Source organism: Aspergillus tubingensis (assembly GCF_013340325.1).
Source record: "Aspergillus tubingensis WU-2223L DNA, scaffold_10, whole genome shotgun sequence".
In the NCBI taxonomy this organism is placed as follows: domain Eukaryota; kingdom Fungi; phylum Ascomycota; class Eurotiomycetes; order Eurotiales; family Aspergillaceae; genus Aspergillus; species Aspergillus tubingensis.
In genome coordinates, this window is record NW_023336284.1 from 263,964 (window position 1) to 283,632 (window position 19,669).

Consider the following 19,669-nt stretch of genomic DNA (forward strand, 5'->3'; position numbering starts at 1 on the left):
TAAGCTCTTCCTGCACGTAACCGGACCGGTCGCACAGCTGGGCAACCCCAGCGCTTCATTTGCTGGCAGCTGCAAGTCGCTTGACCAAACAAAACGTTGTAGATCTTTCGCTCGGACTGGCACCACCGGGCCGGTGTGTGAGTACACAGTACTTCTGGGCGGAGGCACAGATTGTTCGTGCTAGTAGAGATTCTCCGCTTCTTTACAGGTGCTGATATGCATGATCTTAGGTGATACTTGGTACTCTTCTCTCGAGTCTCTTCGGCTGACTATGAAGATGTGCTGCGGTTTTTGCTTTTCCTAGCCTTGCGATGGGCATGTTGATCATGAATCCTTCCCACACTGAGCAGCTCACAACACTGAGAAGGGGATTCCGCAGTATAACACACCCTGTTATGAAACTACCATGGCAGGGCTGCATGTCGGAGCATTCGCAGCAACCAGAGCGATAGCTCAAACGGAGCGGCGGCCCAGGCGTCAGGCTACCACATGCAGCTTCGAAGCACAGTAGCACCACATTTCACATGGCCACATGGCACACACGGCTGTACTTTGCCCGAAGCTATCCCCAATATTGCCATCGGTGTCTGACATGTCATGTGAAGAAGTGAGCCATAGATTGATTCTCTCTATCTGTGTGGAATGGATGGCACCACCCACTCAAGAGGCAAAATCAACGAACAAAAAGAAAAATGAAGCTCCGCAAGAGGCAAATAAACAAACCCCTTGGCGTAAAAGGAAGACCTGACTACGAACCACGGATGGGGCTTAGTTATACGAGCCGGCGATATCCGACCTTGCCACTAATTAGTGGACTAGAATCCTGATTGAAGGACTTTGTAGGAACAGGATAGACTAAGCAGCAACTCGGACATCCTGATTCAACGTTCCTCGAGGGAGGAGGCGTGGGCTTAGCCTTGCAGGACTTGTCGGGCTATCGCGCCGAAAGAAACTCCAACTGGCTTCTATCGGTCTTCCATGGGTTCAGTTCCTCCTCCCCTGCTACCCTAGCAGAGACGCGACGGGGCGAACGAGCGGGTGGTGGTTGTGTAGTGCAAAAGCTTAGGGGCCCGATCGATCAGGAGAACCCGAAGCCAAATGACAGGACGACGTTCCAGAATTCAGCCAGGTTTGGAATAAGCAAGGGGTGGTAGCCAGTCATATTCTCTAACCGGACGTTCCTTCAGGATCCTTGAGGAACAGGAATACAAAGTATCATGATGTGGAAAAAGAAAAGAGAAGCTGGTGAAGGGTGGCAAGAGGTGGCACAACTAGTAACTAGTTACTGTTGTGACCTTTGCTTCGTAGAGGTGTGCGAGATGAACTCTTGGGCACTTACTGCACTCACTGTCAGTGGCTCTGTATATCTCGTTACCTTGTTCTTAATTTGCGCCATCATGACACAGGCATCAGGAGGGATGTACCTGAGCGCGGCTGTATAACATAGTGGCTCTAAATGGATATTGCACTTGTTGATCACGTAGGGAGTAGCGACGGACAACGACGGAGTAGACTACTATTAGGGAGGCTACTGGGGGAGTGGATAATGTCTTGATAGGCAGAAAATGAACTCATCGAACCGACCGCAACGAGGGCTTATCAACATCCCTGCATGCGCGGCTTGATTGGTCCCAACCCCGGCCGCGTCAATTCTGTGGGTGCGGAGATGATTTAGTTTTGGCCTGCGCCTGCCATCCCGTTACGCTTCTTCCTAGTACTTTGGAGGGCTCTTTTAATTCTCGCAGGGCCCCTTTTTGTACTAGAAGCAGGAGAAGAGGGGTTGGAGTATTTCCTACGAGGTCTAATTCACCTTAGTTAAAGCATATGTTGCAGGAGAGTTGTTCGTAGTAGTGTAGATAATTTCCCCTGTAGGTTACGCGTTAGCTTAGATAGTACTAGTAAGGACTAACTTGTCATAATTCGGGCAGAGGCGGGACACGTGGATTATGATAGGCGGCAGCGGACGGATTCCTACTGTGGGATAATACGAGATGCTAAGAGGATAGACTACTACCTTCCATGCAGTGTACATGGATGCCAAGCACAAAATCTGATACTCAAGAGAACAGTAGCGCAATCAGATCGAAATAAAAAGTGAAAAGAAGCAAAGATTGACTACGTATTATTATGTACGTGGTTTTGGCCCCCGATGAGACACTACCAGGGGGGTGGGAAGGTGCCATGATAATAAGATAAGTAAGGAAGCGAAACGGTTAGCTGGGGGAGAAGCAGAGATAAGGTGAGGTACAAAGTGACACTACTATGACCACCGGAGATAAGGGTGGATTTGTTTGGGGCGGGTCCACCCCAGAACGGAACCCTGGGGTCCATGGACCGCAGGAAGCCAAGATAGCCCGATAGATAGCAGATAGCAGTCTTACTGGGTATCACCACAATCCCTGAAACCCAGCTCATACACAGGATTAGTTTGATTATGAACCATGAACCATGAACCATGATGGCAGGAAAAGAATACCCATCTCCTGCTTTGTCGCTTTGGAATCACACGATTAACCTACTGGGTAGTAGACAGTGGTATTGGTTCGGAAATAAACGAGCTCAGTGGCGTGGAAACCTTAAATCATGAGAATGCTACCTTCTTCCGTCACTGATGATGAGGTGATTTCAATTCCATTATTATTTCCCCGGGTCAGGCTGAATTACCTCGTCAGTGTCTGCTGTATGACTGCATTGTGCGCCATCAGTCAATTTGGAGTAGATGATGAAAGCACTGCTTCATCATTTTTCATCACTTTTTGCCCTTGTACAACTGAATGATAAAATTCTCCTGGACGGTCTAGCAATAATTATTTTCTCTTGACAAAATCCAAGTGGATCCAGAAGGGGTTACAACGTGCCCATCGTAAGACGCAGTGCCGGGAGCCTAAAGCAGAGAGGAGAGGAGAGGAGAGGGTGGCTTGGTCGTGCTTATCAGTGGCAGTAGTGAATCCCCCGATAACCAGTTATCTTGTGAAGGCGTTTAGTTGGTGTAGGGTGTAATAATCATCCCTAAAGCAAAGAGTAACAGTTAATAATACCTTGCAGAACCACCAATCAGATCCAGTGAGAATCTTATTTTGCTCTTAATCAATTAATGAGGTGGTACTCGAGGGATCCCCCGGGGCCATGGTCAACTTGGACGCTTTCACCGATTGGTTCCCCCTCTATTTGTCGCGCAACCACCAGTTTAGCCTTTTTCCCCATAGCAGTAGAAAGTAAAGTACTCCAAAACTAGCCAGAGCGCATCCGGCTACTCATGGGCCCAGCTCGAGTCGCAGCAGACCTACATTTGCCTCCACTATCCTGCGGCCTTCCTGCCCATTTAGCTCGGCCACATGGATTTGTGGCCGATATCAGGCCCGCAACTGGAGTCTGCTGAGCTTGTTCAGTGGTTCTTCCCACCTCTCGTGGATCGGGGCCGTAATTACTCCCATGGGTGGATTGGAACTGTCGGGGATTACTGCTGTGACCTATATCGCCCGGTTCTTATTTAAATAATAAAAAAAACCCCTGCATCCTGACCAGCAATAATTTAATGTCTCAGGTAATTTTCCATCTCCCGGATTCCGCTTCTCTACGGAAAAGAAATAAGTAACTCCTGCCGCCCGGTTCCCTCAAGAGGTGCTCATAGTATTTCCTTAAAGCCCTCCCCTCCTTATCATTACTATCTTGGGATTTGAGACACCCTTCACTTGCACGGGCTGCAAACAACACACTCACCATCGCTGGAGTTCCCCTCCTCTTCCCTACCTCACTCTCCTGCCTCACGCTCTCACCTTTTCCTCACCCCGCCTGTTAGATTTTTCTGAGGTTTCTGAACTGGCTTTGGTGAACACCCTGTTCCTTCTTCGTTCCGTCGTGAATAGTTGCATTTCTTCGCATTCTGCATCACACCTCTTCAGCCATGGAGAAGGATTTCATTGAACCCAAGTCGGAACCCTCGTTCGGCGACGCTCCTCCTCTCTACGGCGAATCCGAAGCAACCAAAGGCAGCTTTGGCCAGCGGATTATCGATAGTTTCAAGAGAGATCCTAATGCTCGTGCCTCGTCGCACCATGAACCTGGTCACGATGGGAAGACCTTCGACATCGAAAATGCTGCTCAGAACACTGCTAGTTCTCCACTGGCACGCAAGCTCAAAGGTCGCCACCTTCAGATGATCGCGATTGGTGGTTCAATTGGTATGCATGGTCCCTTGATGCCGACGCTCACGCCATCCGGGCTTCGCCCTTGCTGACTGCATCGCGCTTTAGGTACTGGTCTTTTCGTCGGATCTGGAAGTGTCCTGGCGGCCGGTGGCCCAGCCTCGGTCCTGATCGCATATGCTCTGATCGGCTGCATGCTTTACTGTACTGTGCACGCGCTTGGTGAAATGGCCGTTCTTTTCCCTGTTGCTGGTTCGTTCTCGCATTATTCCACCCGGTTCATCGATCCCGCTTGGGGCTTCGCCATGGGTTGGAATTATCTGCTGCAGTGGCTCGTGACCCTCCCCACCGAAATTGTCGCCGCTTCGTTAACTGTCGACTACTGGGAATCGGGCATCTCCAATGCTGCCTGGGTCGCTATTTTTTGGACTGTCATTGTGTGCATCAATATGTTCGGTGTTAAGGGTTATGGTGAAGCCGAGTTCGTGTTTTCCATAATCAAGGTCACCGCCGTAGTTGGCTTCATGTGAGTCTATTGGAACTGCCCCTCCAACATTGATATGCGATGAGGAGTTTACTGACTTCATACAGCATCCTCGGTATCATCCTGACTTGTGGCGGCGGGCCCCATGGTGGATACATCGGTGGAAGGTATTGGCACGACCCAGGCGCCTTTCACAATGGCTTCAAGGGTCTTTGTAGTGTTTTTGTGAATGCTGCATTTGCGTTCGCTGGTACTGAGCTGGTTGGCCTGGCCGCCGCGGAGACCGCTAATCCTAGGAAATCGCTCCCCACCGCCGTCAAGCAGGTGTTCTGGCGTATCACCCTCTTCTACATTGTGTCTCTTACCTTGGTCGGCCTCCTTGTCCCCTACACCGATTCCCGTCTCCTCGATGGTTCATCTAGCGCCGATGCCAAAGCGTCTCCGTTCGTCATCTCCATTGTGAACGCGGGAATTTCTGGATTGCCTTCGGTGATGAACGTTGTCATCATGATTGCTGTGCTCTCAGTCGGCAATGCAGCTGTCTACGGCTCTTCGAGAACTCTGGCGGCTCTGGCTGAGCAACAGCAGGCCCCAAAAATTTTCGCCTACATCGATCGCAAGGGCCGGCCTCTTCCGGCTCTCATTGTTGCCTCGGCGTTTGGTTTGCTTGGATTCCTGGCCGCTTCCGATAAGGAGGGTGAAGCCTTCACATGGATGATGGCCATCTCAGGTCTCTCCTCCATCTTCACCTGGGGGTCAATCTGCCTGTGTCACATTCGCTTCCGTCGCGCTTGGAAACTGCAAGGGCACAGCCTCGACGAGCTGGCCTTCACGTCCCAGCCTGGTGTGATTGGTTCCTGGATCGGACTCATCTTCAACTGCCTCGTTCTGATTGCTCAGTTTTGGGTTGGCTTTGCGCCCAGCGGATATAGTGAAATGTCGGCTTCGGCATTAGTTTCCAACTTCTTCTCCGACTACCTGGCTGCGCCGGTCGTGCTGGCCTTCTACATCCCCTACAAGCTTTGGTTCAAGACCCCCTTCATCCGGGCCAAGGACATGGATCTCCATACCGGGCGTCGCGATCTCGATATCCAAGCGCTCATCGAAGAAGAAAAGGCAGAACAGGCGGCCTGGCCTGCGTGGAAGAAGGTGTGGAAATTCTTCTGCTAAAGCTGGGTTGGGTCACATTTCAACGGTGTTAAGGCTTGTTTCATGCTTGGGCTGCGTTTTCTTCCATCCATATCCCCTTTTTGCGCTTTAAATAATGTATGATAATGATCATGCCTCCCTCTTCCGTTTATGTTCCTTTAGGTAGCATATTGATCAGCGCTGAGCCGATGCATCGGGATGGCGAACGAATGTTCTTCACTAAATGAGAAAGTTCACTCGACGACGAAGACAGTCGACGCTGCTTAGTAGCGAAGGAAAGTATGTTGACAATGAACAAATTGAGATCAACTGTATGGACTTCCGTGTTTAGAAGTAAATGATTCAGACCCTAAGAATAGAAGCATGTCAACTGCGTGGTGCCAAAAAAGCAACATGACAGTAGCTGTTCGGCAATGCCGTGTTTTGGATCTGCTGCTGGCCAGTCTCCGGGCTTGGCGTGTTTGCATCTGGAGAACAACCACAACGAGTCAGCAGCAACCAACTCCAGCCACGTAAATAATACCTTACTTGAAGTAATGACAGCGTCTCTACGCTGTCTGTACATACTAGTCAGTCATACAGGGGGAAGATCAGTGGGTGAAGATGTGCCAGATTACTAACGCCTGTCGACCACCAGTTCCCCTTCTTTGTGTCTAGTGGAAGCAATCGTCTTCAGAGCCTTCCTTCTTAGGAAATGATCTGAGAGTTCGGCTCTTTTCCTCTTCCCATTATTTTGGGTTACCGGTGCTGCGCGATGGGTCTTCCCAAAAATTCCCACCAGCCCTAAAGACTAGGAAATATCAGGCGTGGTTGGGGGAATCAATCTAAGACAAGTGCTGTAATCTCTGTAATATCGGTAATATTTCACGGAGCCCCCAAAAATAGCCACCCGGCAACCACACGTGATGGCTGAGGCGCCAACGGTCTAGTTTCAGGTCGGTAAGGCGTAAATTACGCATGACGGAGAAGCCCAAGAAGAGCCGGGCGAGAAAGTGGAAAGTTGCTTGCTTTTCCTTTCCAAAAGATCTCGGCCAACCTGAACCTAAGATCCAGTCTCCCCTGTTGTCATCCGTCTGAGTGTCTCATACTGCAACTAAACTAACTTCTTCCTCCACCTCCCACCCCCGTTGCAATTTGACCACCTTTTTCTTTTTTAAAAACATTCCTTCTACTTCTCTCTCTCACTTCAGCTTTATTGTTGCTTTTTACTCTTCTGCCTCCCTTGTTTCACGCTTTCCATCCAATTCACCCCCCTCCTCTCCTCACCACCTAACTGGTCTCCTGTAGCCGCCCTCGCATACCCGTCACCGGGCCTATGTCTCCTCGCAGCCGTTGTGTGCCACTATAGCATCCGTCAGAGGTGGATATTTATCCGGCGCTTGCGAACAGAGCTGGTTTCTCTCCGTTTCTTCCAGGCACTTTCACCGGCAATTACCTTCAAACAAGCGTTTTCTGTGGTCCATCGGAAAGTTTACACTAGTCGCCTAGAGTCGGTGACGAACGCCGGCCGTTTCTCCTCAGGTTCAATTTCGCTCTCAGCTTGGTCGCGCATCGCTCCAAGCCGATACCAAGCAATCTTCCGTTGACGTCAGCTTGTTTGGTTCCTTCTTCAATATGCCTGGTTTCGCGGATTCGTTCTGGACCCCCGACTACGCCACCGGTCTGGGGGTGCTTTACGGGAAACTCCAACAGGGCGCCGTCGAGAACAAGCAGATCATCACCATTGCTTCTATGCGCGCAGATGCGGAGGAACAGTACGGTCTGAAATTGGGGGATATTGCGCCGACCGTGGATCGGGTCACGCCAACGGGGTTCGGAAAAGATGACGGGGCAAGCGTGAGAAAGGTTGGTGCCTTTTTACTCATACGGAAAGTTCTGATCTAGGTGATACTGATATTAGGTCTTTTCGTCTAGGCTTACGAGGGGGTTCGCACTGAGATGGTCGAGGCATCTAAGAACCACCAGAAGATCGCGTCGAACATCCGGGAGCTAGTCGTTAGCCCCTTCAGGCGTTGGTGCGATCAGCACGAGGCTCGAATTCAAAATTCCCACGATGATCTCCAGGCTCGAATCAAGGAACATTCGAAACAGGTGGATCTGGTCAAGAAACTCCGAAGCCATTATTTCAACAAGTGCCGTGTGGTTGAAGACCTCGAGGAAGAGAACAAACTCGCTTTCCAGGCCCCCGAAACAAGTCCGAAAATTAAGCCCACCCCTAAGATTGTCCTGCCAGAAGAACAGGAGGAGGAGGAGCCGGTGGAGATTGGCGATCGGATCTACCCTCCGGAGGATTTGAAGAGGCTTCTGACACATATGCTGGAAAACATCAAGATTGGCGAGGTCAAGGTGCCGATCATCGGCACATATCAGAACACGTCGACCGGTGCAGATATTGTGGAATACACTCAGAAGCACCTGAATGGAACTAGCATCACCTATTCGGAGAGAATCGGGCAGGATCTCGTGGACAATGGGTTCCTCCGTCTGGTCGGAAACATGGGCAGCACCTTCGCGAACAGCTCTAAGATGCGCTACCAGTGGCGCCCTAAGGTGTTCCAGATCACCGGTGTCCCAGAGAAGAAGAAGCCTCTTATGCGCGTAACCTCTGTGGCAACGAGCGAGGACGGCAGCGAGTCTCCGCTGTCTTCTGTCTCTGAGATGCTGGCCGGCTGGAACCCTCTCAACAACCCGTACCCCAACGAGACACCAGCGGAAAAGTTGCGCAGGGAAGCTCGCGAGGCCGATGAACGGTACAAGGCTGCGGTGCGCAAACTGGACATGATCAGATGCAAGCTCGAGGAAGAGGTCGTTGAAAACTTGCGCTTCATGGAGCAGTGTGAGCTTGATCGCCTCAAGGCAATCAAGGCCGTGATCCTGGATTTCTCGGGCGCCATCAGCAATGTCATTCCCAACCTGCAAAGCACGGTCGACCACATGATGCTCTACCAAGAGACCATCCAGCCGCTAGGCGATCTCCGTTACCTTCTGGAGAACTACCGGACGGGTGGTTTCGTACCTCGTGTGCAGGCGTATGAGAACTACTACGGATCTGTGGAAGGTATGCGCTCTGCCGACTGGACATTATGAAGATTCAGTGTTTGCTAAAACTCTCCAGATCAAAATTTTGGTGTTGACCTCGAAGCGAGAGCCAGAGCCGACCGCAAGCGCGTCCCCATTGTGGTCACCACTCTACTGACCTACCTGGATAACCGTAAGTTGTCTTTCACCCGGTTATTTGAAACGCTTTGAACCTAACTTGGAAAGGCTACCCTGACCTTGAGGGTGACGAGGCACGACGTGCGATCTGGCTGTACGATGTGCCTTTGGCAGCGACACACCACCTCCGTAGCGCATTGAACAACAGCAAAGCGGATTATAACGAGATCCTGGAGAAATATGAAATCCCCATCATCGCGAGTGTTTTGAAATTGTACCTCCTTGAGCTACCAGGTTCGTATTTATTCACACCTTTACTTATAATCCAGGTCTAACAGATGCCGTAGACTCTTTGGTTTCCTCCCAAGTTTATGAGATTGTGAAGACAATTTATTCGACGACTGCCCATGAGACGACGGAAGAGGGCCGCATCAAGGTCCTTCAAAGCACTCTCGGACAACTCCGTCTGAACAACATTGCTACGCTTGACGCCATTATGACCCATTTCACGCGTTTGATTGATCTTACATCTGCCGATGAGAATTATGTCTCTGCACTTGCCCAGGCCCTGTCGCCTTGCATTCTCCGTCCTCGCACGGAAAGCAGCCTTACGATGAACGAACGGCACAGCTACCGTCTCATCCGTGATCTATTTGCTCACAAGGACGCCATCTTTGGTGAGTTGAAACGCCAGTCAAGTGCTCTGGGGATCAGTGGATCCACCAACCGTCCTCGTGCCATCAGCACAGATGAGAGCAACCGCCGGGCCGCAATGGAGGCCCGGAACCGTGCTATTCTCGACCGCAGCCGTGCCAACAGCCCGGCTCCTCCCCAGAAGCATCGCCGTGACCGTTCCAGCGGCGCTTCAGAGACCAGACGTTTCCCCATCAACGTGACCAGCCCCACCGAAAGACGGACTGTCGCTCGCAGCAGCCTGGATGTTCCCATCAAAAGCGAATCTCCCACCGCTGCGGAACAGATGACAAGCGTGAACATCAACGGTCCTGAGTCAGTCACCAACGGCGCCTTGAGCGAATCTCCTGTATCCGCTGCGGCCAGTGCAAGCCCCTCATCGGGTAGTGCCAGCCCTCCCCCGGCCCCTGAATCGGACGCTTCTGTGACCCCAACCACGACTCCCACCCAAGATACCGAGAAGCGCTCATCAACGATCTCCCGGTCTAGCGTTTCCTACACTCGCAAGCCTGGCCTCGGAAACCGTTCCAGCTTCCCGACAGTCGCAAGCACGGAGGGCACAGACAGCAAGCGCAGCAGTCTAGCCGAGACCGAGCCGAAAGGCGTCACATTGGAAGACAAGCCAATGGACGATGACTAGATGTGTCTATGACTTATAGAAGCCTTTTACCCGTCTCCCTCCAAGATAGGAGAAGACAGAATCAGGCTCATAAAAGAATGTTTGTTACCTTATTCATATCCTCTCTTTTTTCCAAGGACACGAACGATGACGCTGCTACCACAAATTTCCCGGGGAATACACAACAAGACAAGGAGCCTACCAATACCAAGGGTACCGACTAGCATCCGTAAAAGATCGAGCCTTGATTCTTGGACCAGCCATTTCACACAACACAACAGACACCATCTCAACCTAAAGCAGGCCTTATTGCTTGAGAATGGCGTCTTGTATGCGTGTGCGTGTGTGTGCTTTGTGTTTTCATTAGCGGCGGTCCTATCGAACTGTTTCACCTTTTGTCATCAGCTATTCATCTACCTACCTACCTATCTATCTATTCATATCTATATGCCTCTCCTTCAATGTTCTTCACATACCCAACATCTTTGTTGTCCCTCCTGTTACCTTTTGTGTTATCATTATGTATGTATGCATAGCTGTTTATTCTGTACTTTTTCTTTTTTTTAACCTCTATCGATTCAAGTTGACTTGGTCTGTTTTTTGCTCCCTATAAGCGACATTATTCATATTTGCTGTGGATCTTTAAAGTCCAGTTCAGTGTATAGCATCATCATACCATATCATATCACCTCACATGCAGAGTCAATGTGTTTTGATTTGAGCATCATGTAGAAAATTCACGTTCTGAAATCTACTGCTTCTGTTTTATCTTCATGTGTAACGGTAGTAAACTGTTTGTTGAAAGCTGTCATTATCATTTACTAGTTGTATGTATGTAACGCCGTATGCCAATGCGGGGATCATCGCTAAGTGGATATGTGCATATGCATCTCTTTATCCAACGCCGAGAGAATGGACCAACTGCCTGCAGAAGACATTCAAAATTGCAAGCTCGCTGGGGTTTTGTACAGTAAAGGGAATAGATAGGACGTGTTTACAGCCCTTGACCAGTGAGCAGTCTCCGGAGGATACCCTCTCCCGCTCCGGTAAGTTGTGTCTCGATCTCTTTCTGAGAGACGAAACAAACCAGGCTCTGCTCATCCAAGGCTTTGCTGGGTGTCATTGGCCCGTGTAGCTTGGAAGGACTGCGTCGCAGATCGGATCCGCCGGCGACTGTACCACCTCGACCACGGCCCTGGTATTCACCTACAAGGCCCATCGTCTCCAGGTTGCTGAGCACGTCCTTGAATTCGGTAGATGTCAGAGGGTGTAGGATATTGTCTTGCCGACACAAAGTACAATATGTGTCGTACACTTGCTTGATCGTCGGCGGCAAATGCTTGGTCTTGGACGGTGTGCCCGGGAATTCACCTTGCCGCCGCTTGCGGTCCAGGGCAATCAAAGCACATATGGCTGCCTTCTGCTGAAGGTTGAGCCCCTGTAGTCGCTGGACAGTCCCCTGTCCGAATGCCGCCGAAGTGATACGCGCAACATGCGCAATGCTGGCTCGAGGCGCTGTGATAGCAGTGTAAGATAAAGTAGGAGTCTGTTTGGGTGAAGATGACTTTGAGGATGAGGAAAGATTGTTGTTCTCGACAAGGATTGTTTTGGTAGGACTCTCGGGGTTGGCATTCTGTGCCTCGAGCTTTTTGAGTGCTTCCTGCTCGATAAGATCGATGGCACGCTTGACCAGTTCGAATGCCTTCCGTAGATCGCCAGTCTGCGATGCCACCTTCTTCGAGCACAGTTGAATAGCTGCTGGTTGGACAAAGGGAACGAAATTGGGCTCCACCGTTTGACCTTCAGGAAGTAAAGAGCGAAGACGATTGGTGATTACGCTGGCAATCTGGCCAGCATTGTAAGGCAAGAAGGGAAGCAAGCGAGGCTTCAAGTTCTTGGCCTTCAATTGTGGGAGTGATCTATCAGTCAAGTCTAGCGCATTGGCAATGCCGATGAGCAAGAGTCTAGACTTTTCCTGCAACGACCACTCAAACAAGGACTGGAGGATACCGGAATCCGCGGTGAGGAGATGATCGATCTCGTCCAGAGTAACCAAGAACATATCATCTTCCTCTTCGGATGTAAACATCAGTCGTAGTCGATCTGCTTCGCTCTTCTTGAAGACGTCATGGTCGTTGCAGAGATCGCCGATAAGCCTGCTGTAGACGTCACGAGCACCCCGCATACTTGCGCAATTGAGGTGTGCGATTTTGAGAGACTTCAAGTCCATGTCGTGACACACTTCCTGAACCAAGGCACTCTTTCCAGTACCCGGGGGACCACTGACATACAAGCAACCACCTTTGCGCGAATCAACACCATCTTGTATGAACGAGGTCAATTTCTCCCGTTCGGTATCCCGACCCACTATCCGAGTTGAAGTTGCACCCCGCGCAAACATCTGCCTTGCTTCGGAATATATAGTCTGCGTGGTGGTTGGCGTCGATATATGTCGAGGTGTGCGTGGAGTCATAGATTTCCCGCCAATCAGGACTCGATGTTTCGGTGTTGTCGGAGGTGAATCAAGTGCATCGCGAAATCTGGACTTCGAAGGTGTCTTGAACTCAACTGGTGTCGAGTTTTCGTCTAGATGGATTAGTTCTATTTGAACAGGGAAATCAAGGGAGAAATCCTACCATTGACCGGATCTGTAGCATGGCTGCGCTTAACAGGTGATATGGCCGCCTTGCCAACCTGCACAGTACGCTTTGTCTGTCCACTATCGACCGAATCATTCTTTGATTCTTCCCGAGGCTCTTCTTGAATAGCGGCGCCATTGCCGTTTCTCGTCCGTGACCGAAGTTGGCGCGGTTGGGGTGCAGGGGGCTCGCTTTCTTGACGGACGTGAGGTTGTTGTGTCCGGCGCCTGCTTGCTCGACGCACGGGTAATGATGGTACTAATACAAAGGAACGTCAGTTAAAATGATCTAAAAGAAATTACGGAGGAACTGAGGGATATGGAAGTCGTACCTTCCGGTTCGATAGCACCTCGCTGGCGCTTACCGAGGACCGAAGCAGCCATGATATGATAGATTCAATGGTAATTGGCAAGAGCAACCGAGGTAAATAAGATGAGAAGGAGATAGATGATCGATGATGAAAGGGAAGGACCGGGTGTTAGAGAAAATACTGTAGTAGTAGTAGAGTAGTATTTGGAGTGGAGGTACTGCTATCCATCACGATTTTCCCAAGGAGGCATAATTAACAAGACGCGTCGAGTTAAGGTGCGCGTGTTACTACGCGTAGCTTGCTCTTCTCACGTGACTAGATGCGAGGCTGACGCGCTTCGGCTGCCAGTCACGTTTCTTCCCGCGGGGTTCTACTCAGCTGCCAGGTCCTGCCTTACTTCTCAGGCGTGGAAGCCACAGGGTCGGACCGCGTGATTATCCGTCTGCTCATCGGATGCTGTGAAGTGCGTCACCAATTCTACCTGACGGATAGTACCTAAACTATTAACGCCGCGCATCCTGGTTGTTTGTGCTGCATTCCCTTGTACAATCTCCTGGTTCACTAGTGCGGAGTCTCCTCAAGTATCTCCCCTCTATTGTCTTTATCTTTATATGAATTTATCTTGAAGTTCTTTCAACTTCATTCCTCCATCTTCGTTGATCACCGCCTAGCACTGACATTACTGTTTGCAGCTGTTTGCATCACATTGCCTGCCTTCGACCTTTCTGTTGGGATTCCTGCTGCATACACCCTCCTCCCATCACGGCGATCTCTTGATTCCCTTCATCCTTTCTTATTTGCCTCTTTCTTAGATTAATACCAGTGCCGTGCGCCCGCCATGGAAAGCGACGTGGTAGCGCAGTTCACTGAAATCACCGGCTCAAAGCCAGAGCTGGCTACCCAATATCTGCAGCTGACTGATTTCAACATCGAACAGGCTGTACAGCTTTTCTTCGAGAATGGTGGTGCGCCACTGACTGATGATCCCTTACCGTCTGCCTCCACGCCGCAGCAAGCTTCTCATGCTGGCGGCTATGGAAACGAGTCCGGGGTGGTCAATATCGACTCCGATGACGACGTCACAATAGATGAGTCTCGCTCTGCGCCTCGGAACCACGGCGCTATGTTTGAAGATGATGCCGCCATGGCCCGTCGCCTCCAAGAAGAGATGTACGGCGGAGGAGATGCCGAAGAGAACGTGCGTGCGCCTATGGCCCGTACAACAGAAACCTTGGTGGGGCCTGAAGCGGACTTCGACGATGGCGATATGCATGCCAGCATATTGGGTCAACTGCGCGCGCGCCAACAGCGAAACAGTTAGCACTTCACCCTGCCTTCTATCACTATTTTTTCCGAATGCACGGCTAACTTTGCTTTTCCTTAGACCGGCCCGGCATCTTCAACCAGCGAGACACATCGATATGGTCTGGAGAGGACGACACCTCGGAACGTGAACGGTTGGCTGCAGCGACTGGAGGAGCTTCCGAGGCCTCGAATAAGTCTAATATGTTAGCTGAGATGTACCGCCCGCCTTTCGAGATCATGTCCAGGCTTCCGTGGGATGTCGCTCGTCAGGAAGGTCGCGACAATGAGAAGTGGTTGATGGTCAATATCCAGGACCCTTCAGTCTTTGATTGTCAGGTTCTGAACAGAGACCTCTGGAAGGATGCGGGCGTGAGAGACACCGTTAAGGAGCATTTTATCTTCATGCAATATTCCAAGGACGACCCTCGCGCGGGACCGTATCTGCAGTACTACTTTCAGGCCAGTGACGTCTCAGATAATTACCCCCACATCGCGATTGTCGACCCCCGGACTGGAGAACAGATGAAGGTCTGGTCGGGGCCTCCCGTGATCAAGGCGTCGGACTTTTTGATGCAAGTCCACGAGTTCCTCGACAGATACAGTCTGAAGCACAACGTGAGAAATCCCGTGGCGAAGAGGAAGCCGGAGAAGAAGGAGAAGAGTATCGATGCAATGACTGAAGAAGAGATGATGGAGATGGCAATGAGAAACAGCCTAGGGGATGAGGCGTCTCAAGGTCCGAAGGTGGAGGATCCTGACGATCTCACACGCAGCACTGATGATGTGAAGGGCAAGGGACGGGCTGAAGACGTTGGGATGGAAGAGGCCGAACAACCTGAACAGAGCGTCTTCTTGTCCATCCCGGACAATCGACCCCACACAGAGCCCCCCGCCGATCCTGCCACAACCACGCGCATCCAGTTCCGACACCCATCGGGGCGAGTCATTCGACGTTTTTCTTTGACGGATCCTGTCCAGCGGATCTACGAATGGCTCAAGGCTGATCCGCCCTTGGAGGATAAAGCCGGTGTGGAGTTTGAGCTGAATGCCATGGGCCGCAATCTGATTGACTCGCTGGATCAGACCGTCGCCGATGCTGGACTGAAGAATGGTACGGTCATGATAGGGTATGTCGAGGAATAGACTGCATTGGGACATGGCACTTGAGGAGAGACTCGGAAGGTCCTGGACGGGGGCCTAAGGAGCTGTCAGGACTGGTGCCTGTTGCTCTTCGGGCCAGATTGCTGCTCTGGGGATGGATGCCTTTGTTTAACACGGATGAGCATCTCTCTGGAAGCCAAGCACCGACATCAGGACTACTGAGTGGTTCTTTCCAATTCTGTAGATCGGGTCATGCTTTGACTAGTAATTGTCCTCTATATTTGCGATTCTGCATAAAGAGGAGATGGATCTAATGGCTTCATGAGAAAGGAATCAGAGAACAAACACACATATTACCCTTGATATCCCTTTTTACATCAGGGCAGTTCCGTACTTAGTGCAGCTTCCACAATAAGCAATACCAGACTAGGCAACTCATTTCTTCACCGCCTGCCTCAAATAGGTGTTAAGAGATGGTGGGGGTTTTATCGAAACCAAACCAACTCACCGCCCGGCCAGAAACAACCCCGCGTTGCTCCCCGATCAAGCAATCAATCAGTGGCCGGTATTCGGGTGGGTATTTTTGGTAATCGCCGGTTCCTGTTCCTGGTTTCGTGGTTCCAACTTGTCTCCAATTGTCATTGTTATTGTTGTTGTTGTTGTTCTTGTTGTTCTGCTTCTGCTTCTTCTTCTTCTACTTCTTGCTGTTGACATGCAAGGGAATTAATTCTCTCCCTCTCATTCCTTCCATCTATTCTCATCCGCCTAGCTTATATCGCCTACCCGTTTTTCAGCCCTTGCGCCCTGTTTCTTTCCCTTTCAAATCACGCAAGGATCGGTGGCTGTACCCATTCTTCCTCCTCTTTTCCCCCCCTCCGCCTCCCTCGGAGACACACAGACACTCCAGTCAGCTAGCTATCTGTCGGTTGTCATCCCCAAAACAATCATAGTTGAGCGTCAGCTTCTGCTCCCGATGCATTCGCCCGAAATTCTATTTAGCATCTCTCCTTGAACCGCAATCATTGATTGATTGACCGATCTATCTATTTCGGAAATTCAATGTCTCCTTTCTTTACTTGTTTCCTATCTAAGCCCTACCTCCACCTCCTAGCCTAGCTTAGGCGATAGGTATGTCGCCCTTGATCCTCCACAACCGCCCGCGCGAAGCTGCCTCCCCATCATCTGATCTCTTATATGTTCTCGGTCTTCCGCGCATGTGGTGCTCGCATTCCACAGACAATCATCTCTTCTCATCTATGGCAGACGCTGATTTCATTTGCCAGTGTTGCAGAATCGGGCGAGACAATTGATTTCTACTCCGCCGGCGGTTAGTTACAGCCAAGATGGAAGGCCTAGTGGATCCAGAGACGATCTACATGAAGCAGAGCTGCATCGGTACGTACTCGGACATGATGTGATTCATCTTGCCGCGCAATCAGCCTCTCCTAACTCAGTCATACTGTTGCAGGCGGCGGGAGCTTCGGACGAGTCTATAAAGGGTACGTATGCTCAAGCACCTCTCTCATCTTGCTCTGGTTGCGCACTATTCCGAGATCTTGGCGGCTTACACTGCTATTACTCGCAGCGTTGATAAGCGTACCGGTGCTTCTGTTGCTATCAAGATCATCGACGTCGAGAATGCCGAAGATGAGGTGGAAGATATTATCCAAGAAATTGCCATCTTGTCGGAACTCAATTCTCCTTATGTCACTCGATACCACGGTTCTTTCTTGAAGGGATCCAGTTTATGGATCATCATGGAGTTCTGTGCCGGTGGCAGTTGCTCCGATCTTATGCGCCCGGGAACAATCCCAGAGGAGTATATCATGATCATCATAAGAGAGCTACTCCGAGGGCTGGACTATCTGCATAGCGACAAGAAGCTGCACCGTGATGTCAAAGGTACCACCTAATCCCGCTTGCCATACCACCGTTATATTGGAGACTAACATCAGCGCCAGCTGCAAACATCCTGCTTACCTCGAACGGCCAAGTGAAATTGGCTGATTTCGGAGTTTCTAGCCAACTGTCAGCCACAATGACTAAGAAGAATACTTTCGTGGGTACCCCATTCTGGATGGCCCCGGAGGTGATTAAGCAATCTGGATACGACTACAAGGCCGATATCTGGTCTCTTGGAATCACTGCGATTGAATTGGCCAACGGAGAGCCTCCTTACTCGGACATCCATCCCATGAAGGTGTTATTTTTGATTCCCAAGAACCCCCCGCCCGTTCTGCAAGGCGATTACAGTAAAGCGTTCAAAAACTTTGTGGAACTTTGTTTGAGACGAGATCCCAGGGAACGGCCGTCCGCCAGAGAGCTGCTCGAGCACCCGTTCATCAAGAGGGCAAAGAAGACAACCTATCTGACCGAGCTGATTGAACGCTACGAGCGCTGGAACGCCATTCACGGCAATAGGGGGGCTGATGATGAAGACATTCAGGAACCTCCACCTAAGACGTCTCCGCCTGAGGAAGAGGATGATTTGTGGGACTTTGGCACCGTGCGGCCGGCCGGGAGAGCACCCCCTCTCAAGCCGATGAAAGAAGCGGACATGAATGCGAGAAGCCATGAAGCCAATGAGTGGAACATGAAAGACGAGCCCCGTCGAGACATTTTACGGCCAAAGAGTAATATGCCTTCTACACCCCTGCAGACGAAAAACATGCCTAGTGCTATGCCCAAGCCATTGTCACCCACCAAGGTTCCCTTGCCGCCTTCACCCATCAAACAAGCATCAGATTTCACACCCCAGACACCTTCACACCTACAACAGCCAGTCTCACGTCAACCCAAGGGGAGTCCAGGTAGTGACTACGATAGAGCTCTACAACAAGCTCTGGCTGAAGATCTAAGCTTCCTTCAGCTAGATCGCTCCCCAGGCCCTTCGACAGCCTTCTCGCAAGCCCGGGGTGCTCCCCCAGGTTTACAAGGATACCAAAAGGCCCCGCAGTCACACCTGCCGGAAGTTCCATCCTATCAACGCCTACCAGATCCACCGGCCTCGAATGCTGTGAACCAGAACGTTAGACCTGCCAAAGAAGCATATCCGCAACGTCCAACATACGCACAACCACAAGCACGGCTTCCCCCAGCACCAAGGCATATGTCACCGCCATCCCAACCATCACGGCCGCAGCAAGCGTTGCCACATGGTCCTCGGCCTACATCCATGAGGCCTGATCCTCTCCAGCTCAATACCACAACCGATGGGGCCCTTGATGAACGAGTACGGGAGCGGGAGGCGATTCAGGGCCAGGCCCAGATGCCCCCTTCCAACGAGATCACAGCTCTAAATAGTGTGATACTGCCTGCTCTCAAAGCAGCCATTCGTCGCCGGACACGGCGTCTGGAGCTCATTTCACCCAACACAACGAGGGATGCTAGCGGCAATATCAGCGAATATCAAACACGTGAGGAGTATGTCCATGGAATGATGGAAAACCTGGTGGGCGATATCTACGGCATGTTCACAAAGCTTGAACGCTGGGACAACGAGGCACCTGTGGGAATGGGCGCTCAAGTGACCTCATTCTTAGAAGGATTTCTAGAAGAGATCCTTGTCCGGGTTGAGCCTTCTGACTCGGATTCGAACCCAGGCAGAGCCTAAGTGTTACTCTGGTTTAAACTCGAGCATAGCACGACTAACTAACCAGGCTTGCCTCTTGAGACTCTGACTAGAATGACAGCCCTCCTTACTGCGAGCACAGCCCACCTGCAGAGGGTCGAAGCTGGAGCAGACTGGCAAAAACCAATTTATTAGTCACTACGGACTTATTGGGGTCCTATTGTCACAATCATGGCAGCTATGCAACTCAATTTGGTTTTTGTGTGTCTTGGATCGACTCACATACCATCTTCATCTTCTTTCTCGCTGAATTTCCTGCTCTTGCAACACATTTCGGATTCAACAGAACAAGAATCGGTGGCGTTCATCCTCAATTATGCACATTCTCTGCTATTGGTGCTCTATCCACGATTGGGTACGCATCACATGGATTCTTCGACTTGGATTCCCTCCTTCATACCTTTCTCATCTCCACATTGCTTGCTATCCTGGAATTT

The 19,669-nt window shown here is 50.8% G+C and overlaps 5 protein-coding genes across 5 annotated transcripts; 4 read left to right on the top strand and 1 right to left on the bottom strand.

Annotated features, from left to right (window-relative positions):
- Nucleotides 1-3,904: 3,904 nt before the first annotated feature.
- AtWU_09181 (amino acid permease GAP1) lies at nt 3,905-5,799 on the top strand (the record flags this gene model as incomplete). Its single annotated transcript, XM_035504288.1, has 3 exons — nt 3,905-4,181; nt 4,254-4,671; nt 4,737-5,799. The coding sequence occupies 3 exons, from the start codon at nt 3,905-3,907 to the stop codon at nt 5,797-5,799; spliced, it is 1,758 nt and encodes a 585-aa protein (XP_035360181.1).
- Nucleotides 5,800-7,392: 1,593 nt separating this feature from the next.
- AtWU_09182 (GTPase-activating protein RGD2) lies at nt 7,393-10,267 on the top strand (the record flags this gene model as incomplete). Its single annotated transcript, XM_035504289.1, has 5 exons — nt 7,393-7,623; nt 7,693-8,836; nt 8,894-8,989; nt 9,043-9,228; nt 9,282-10,267. 5 exons carry the CDS (start codon nt 7,393-7,395, stop codon nt 10,265-10,267), a joined length of 2,643 nt encoding a protein of 880 aa, XP_035360182.1.
- A 973-nt stretch (nt 10,268-11,240) lies between these two features.
- AtWU_09183 (AAA family ATPase CDC6) lies at nt 11,241-13,268 on the bottom strand (the record flags this gene model as incomplete). The annotated part of the gene is made up of 3 exons (XM_035504290.1): nt 11,241-12,832; nt 12,883-13,143; nt 13,217-13,268. The coding sequence occupies 3 exons, from the start codon at nt 13,266-13,268 to the stop codon at nt 11,241-11,243; spliced, it is 1,905 nt and encodes a 634-aa protein (XP_035360183.1).
- A 765-nt stretch (nt 13,269-14,033) lies between these two features.
- On the top strand, nt 14,034-15,643 carry AtWU_09184 (DNA-protein crosslink repair co-factor UBX5; the record flags this gene model as incomplete). The annotated part of the gene is made up of 2 exons (XM_035504291.1): nt 14,034-14,511; nt 14,580-15,643. The coding sequence occupies 2 exons, from the start codon at nt 14,034-14,036 to the stop codon at nt 15,641-15,643; spliced, it is 1,542 nt and encodes a 513-aa protein (XP_035360184.1).
- Nucleotides 15,644-16,944: 1,301 nt separating this feature from the next.
- Nucleotides 16,945-19,214, top strand: AtWU_09185 (putative Ste20-like serine/threonine protein kinase; the record flags this gene model as incomplete). The annotated part of the gene is made up of 4 exons (XM_035504292.1): nt 16,945-16,996; nt 17,070-17,100; nt 17,187-17,503; nt 17,563-19,214. The coding sequence occupies 4 exons, from the start codon at nt 16,945-16,947 to the stop codon at nt 19,212-19,214; spliced, it is 2,052 nt and encodes a 683-aa protein (XP_035360185.1).
- Between the last annotated feature and the right edge of the window lie 455 nt (nt 19,215-19,669).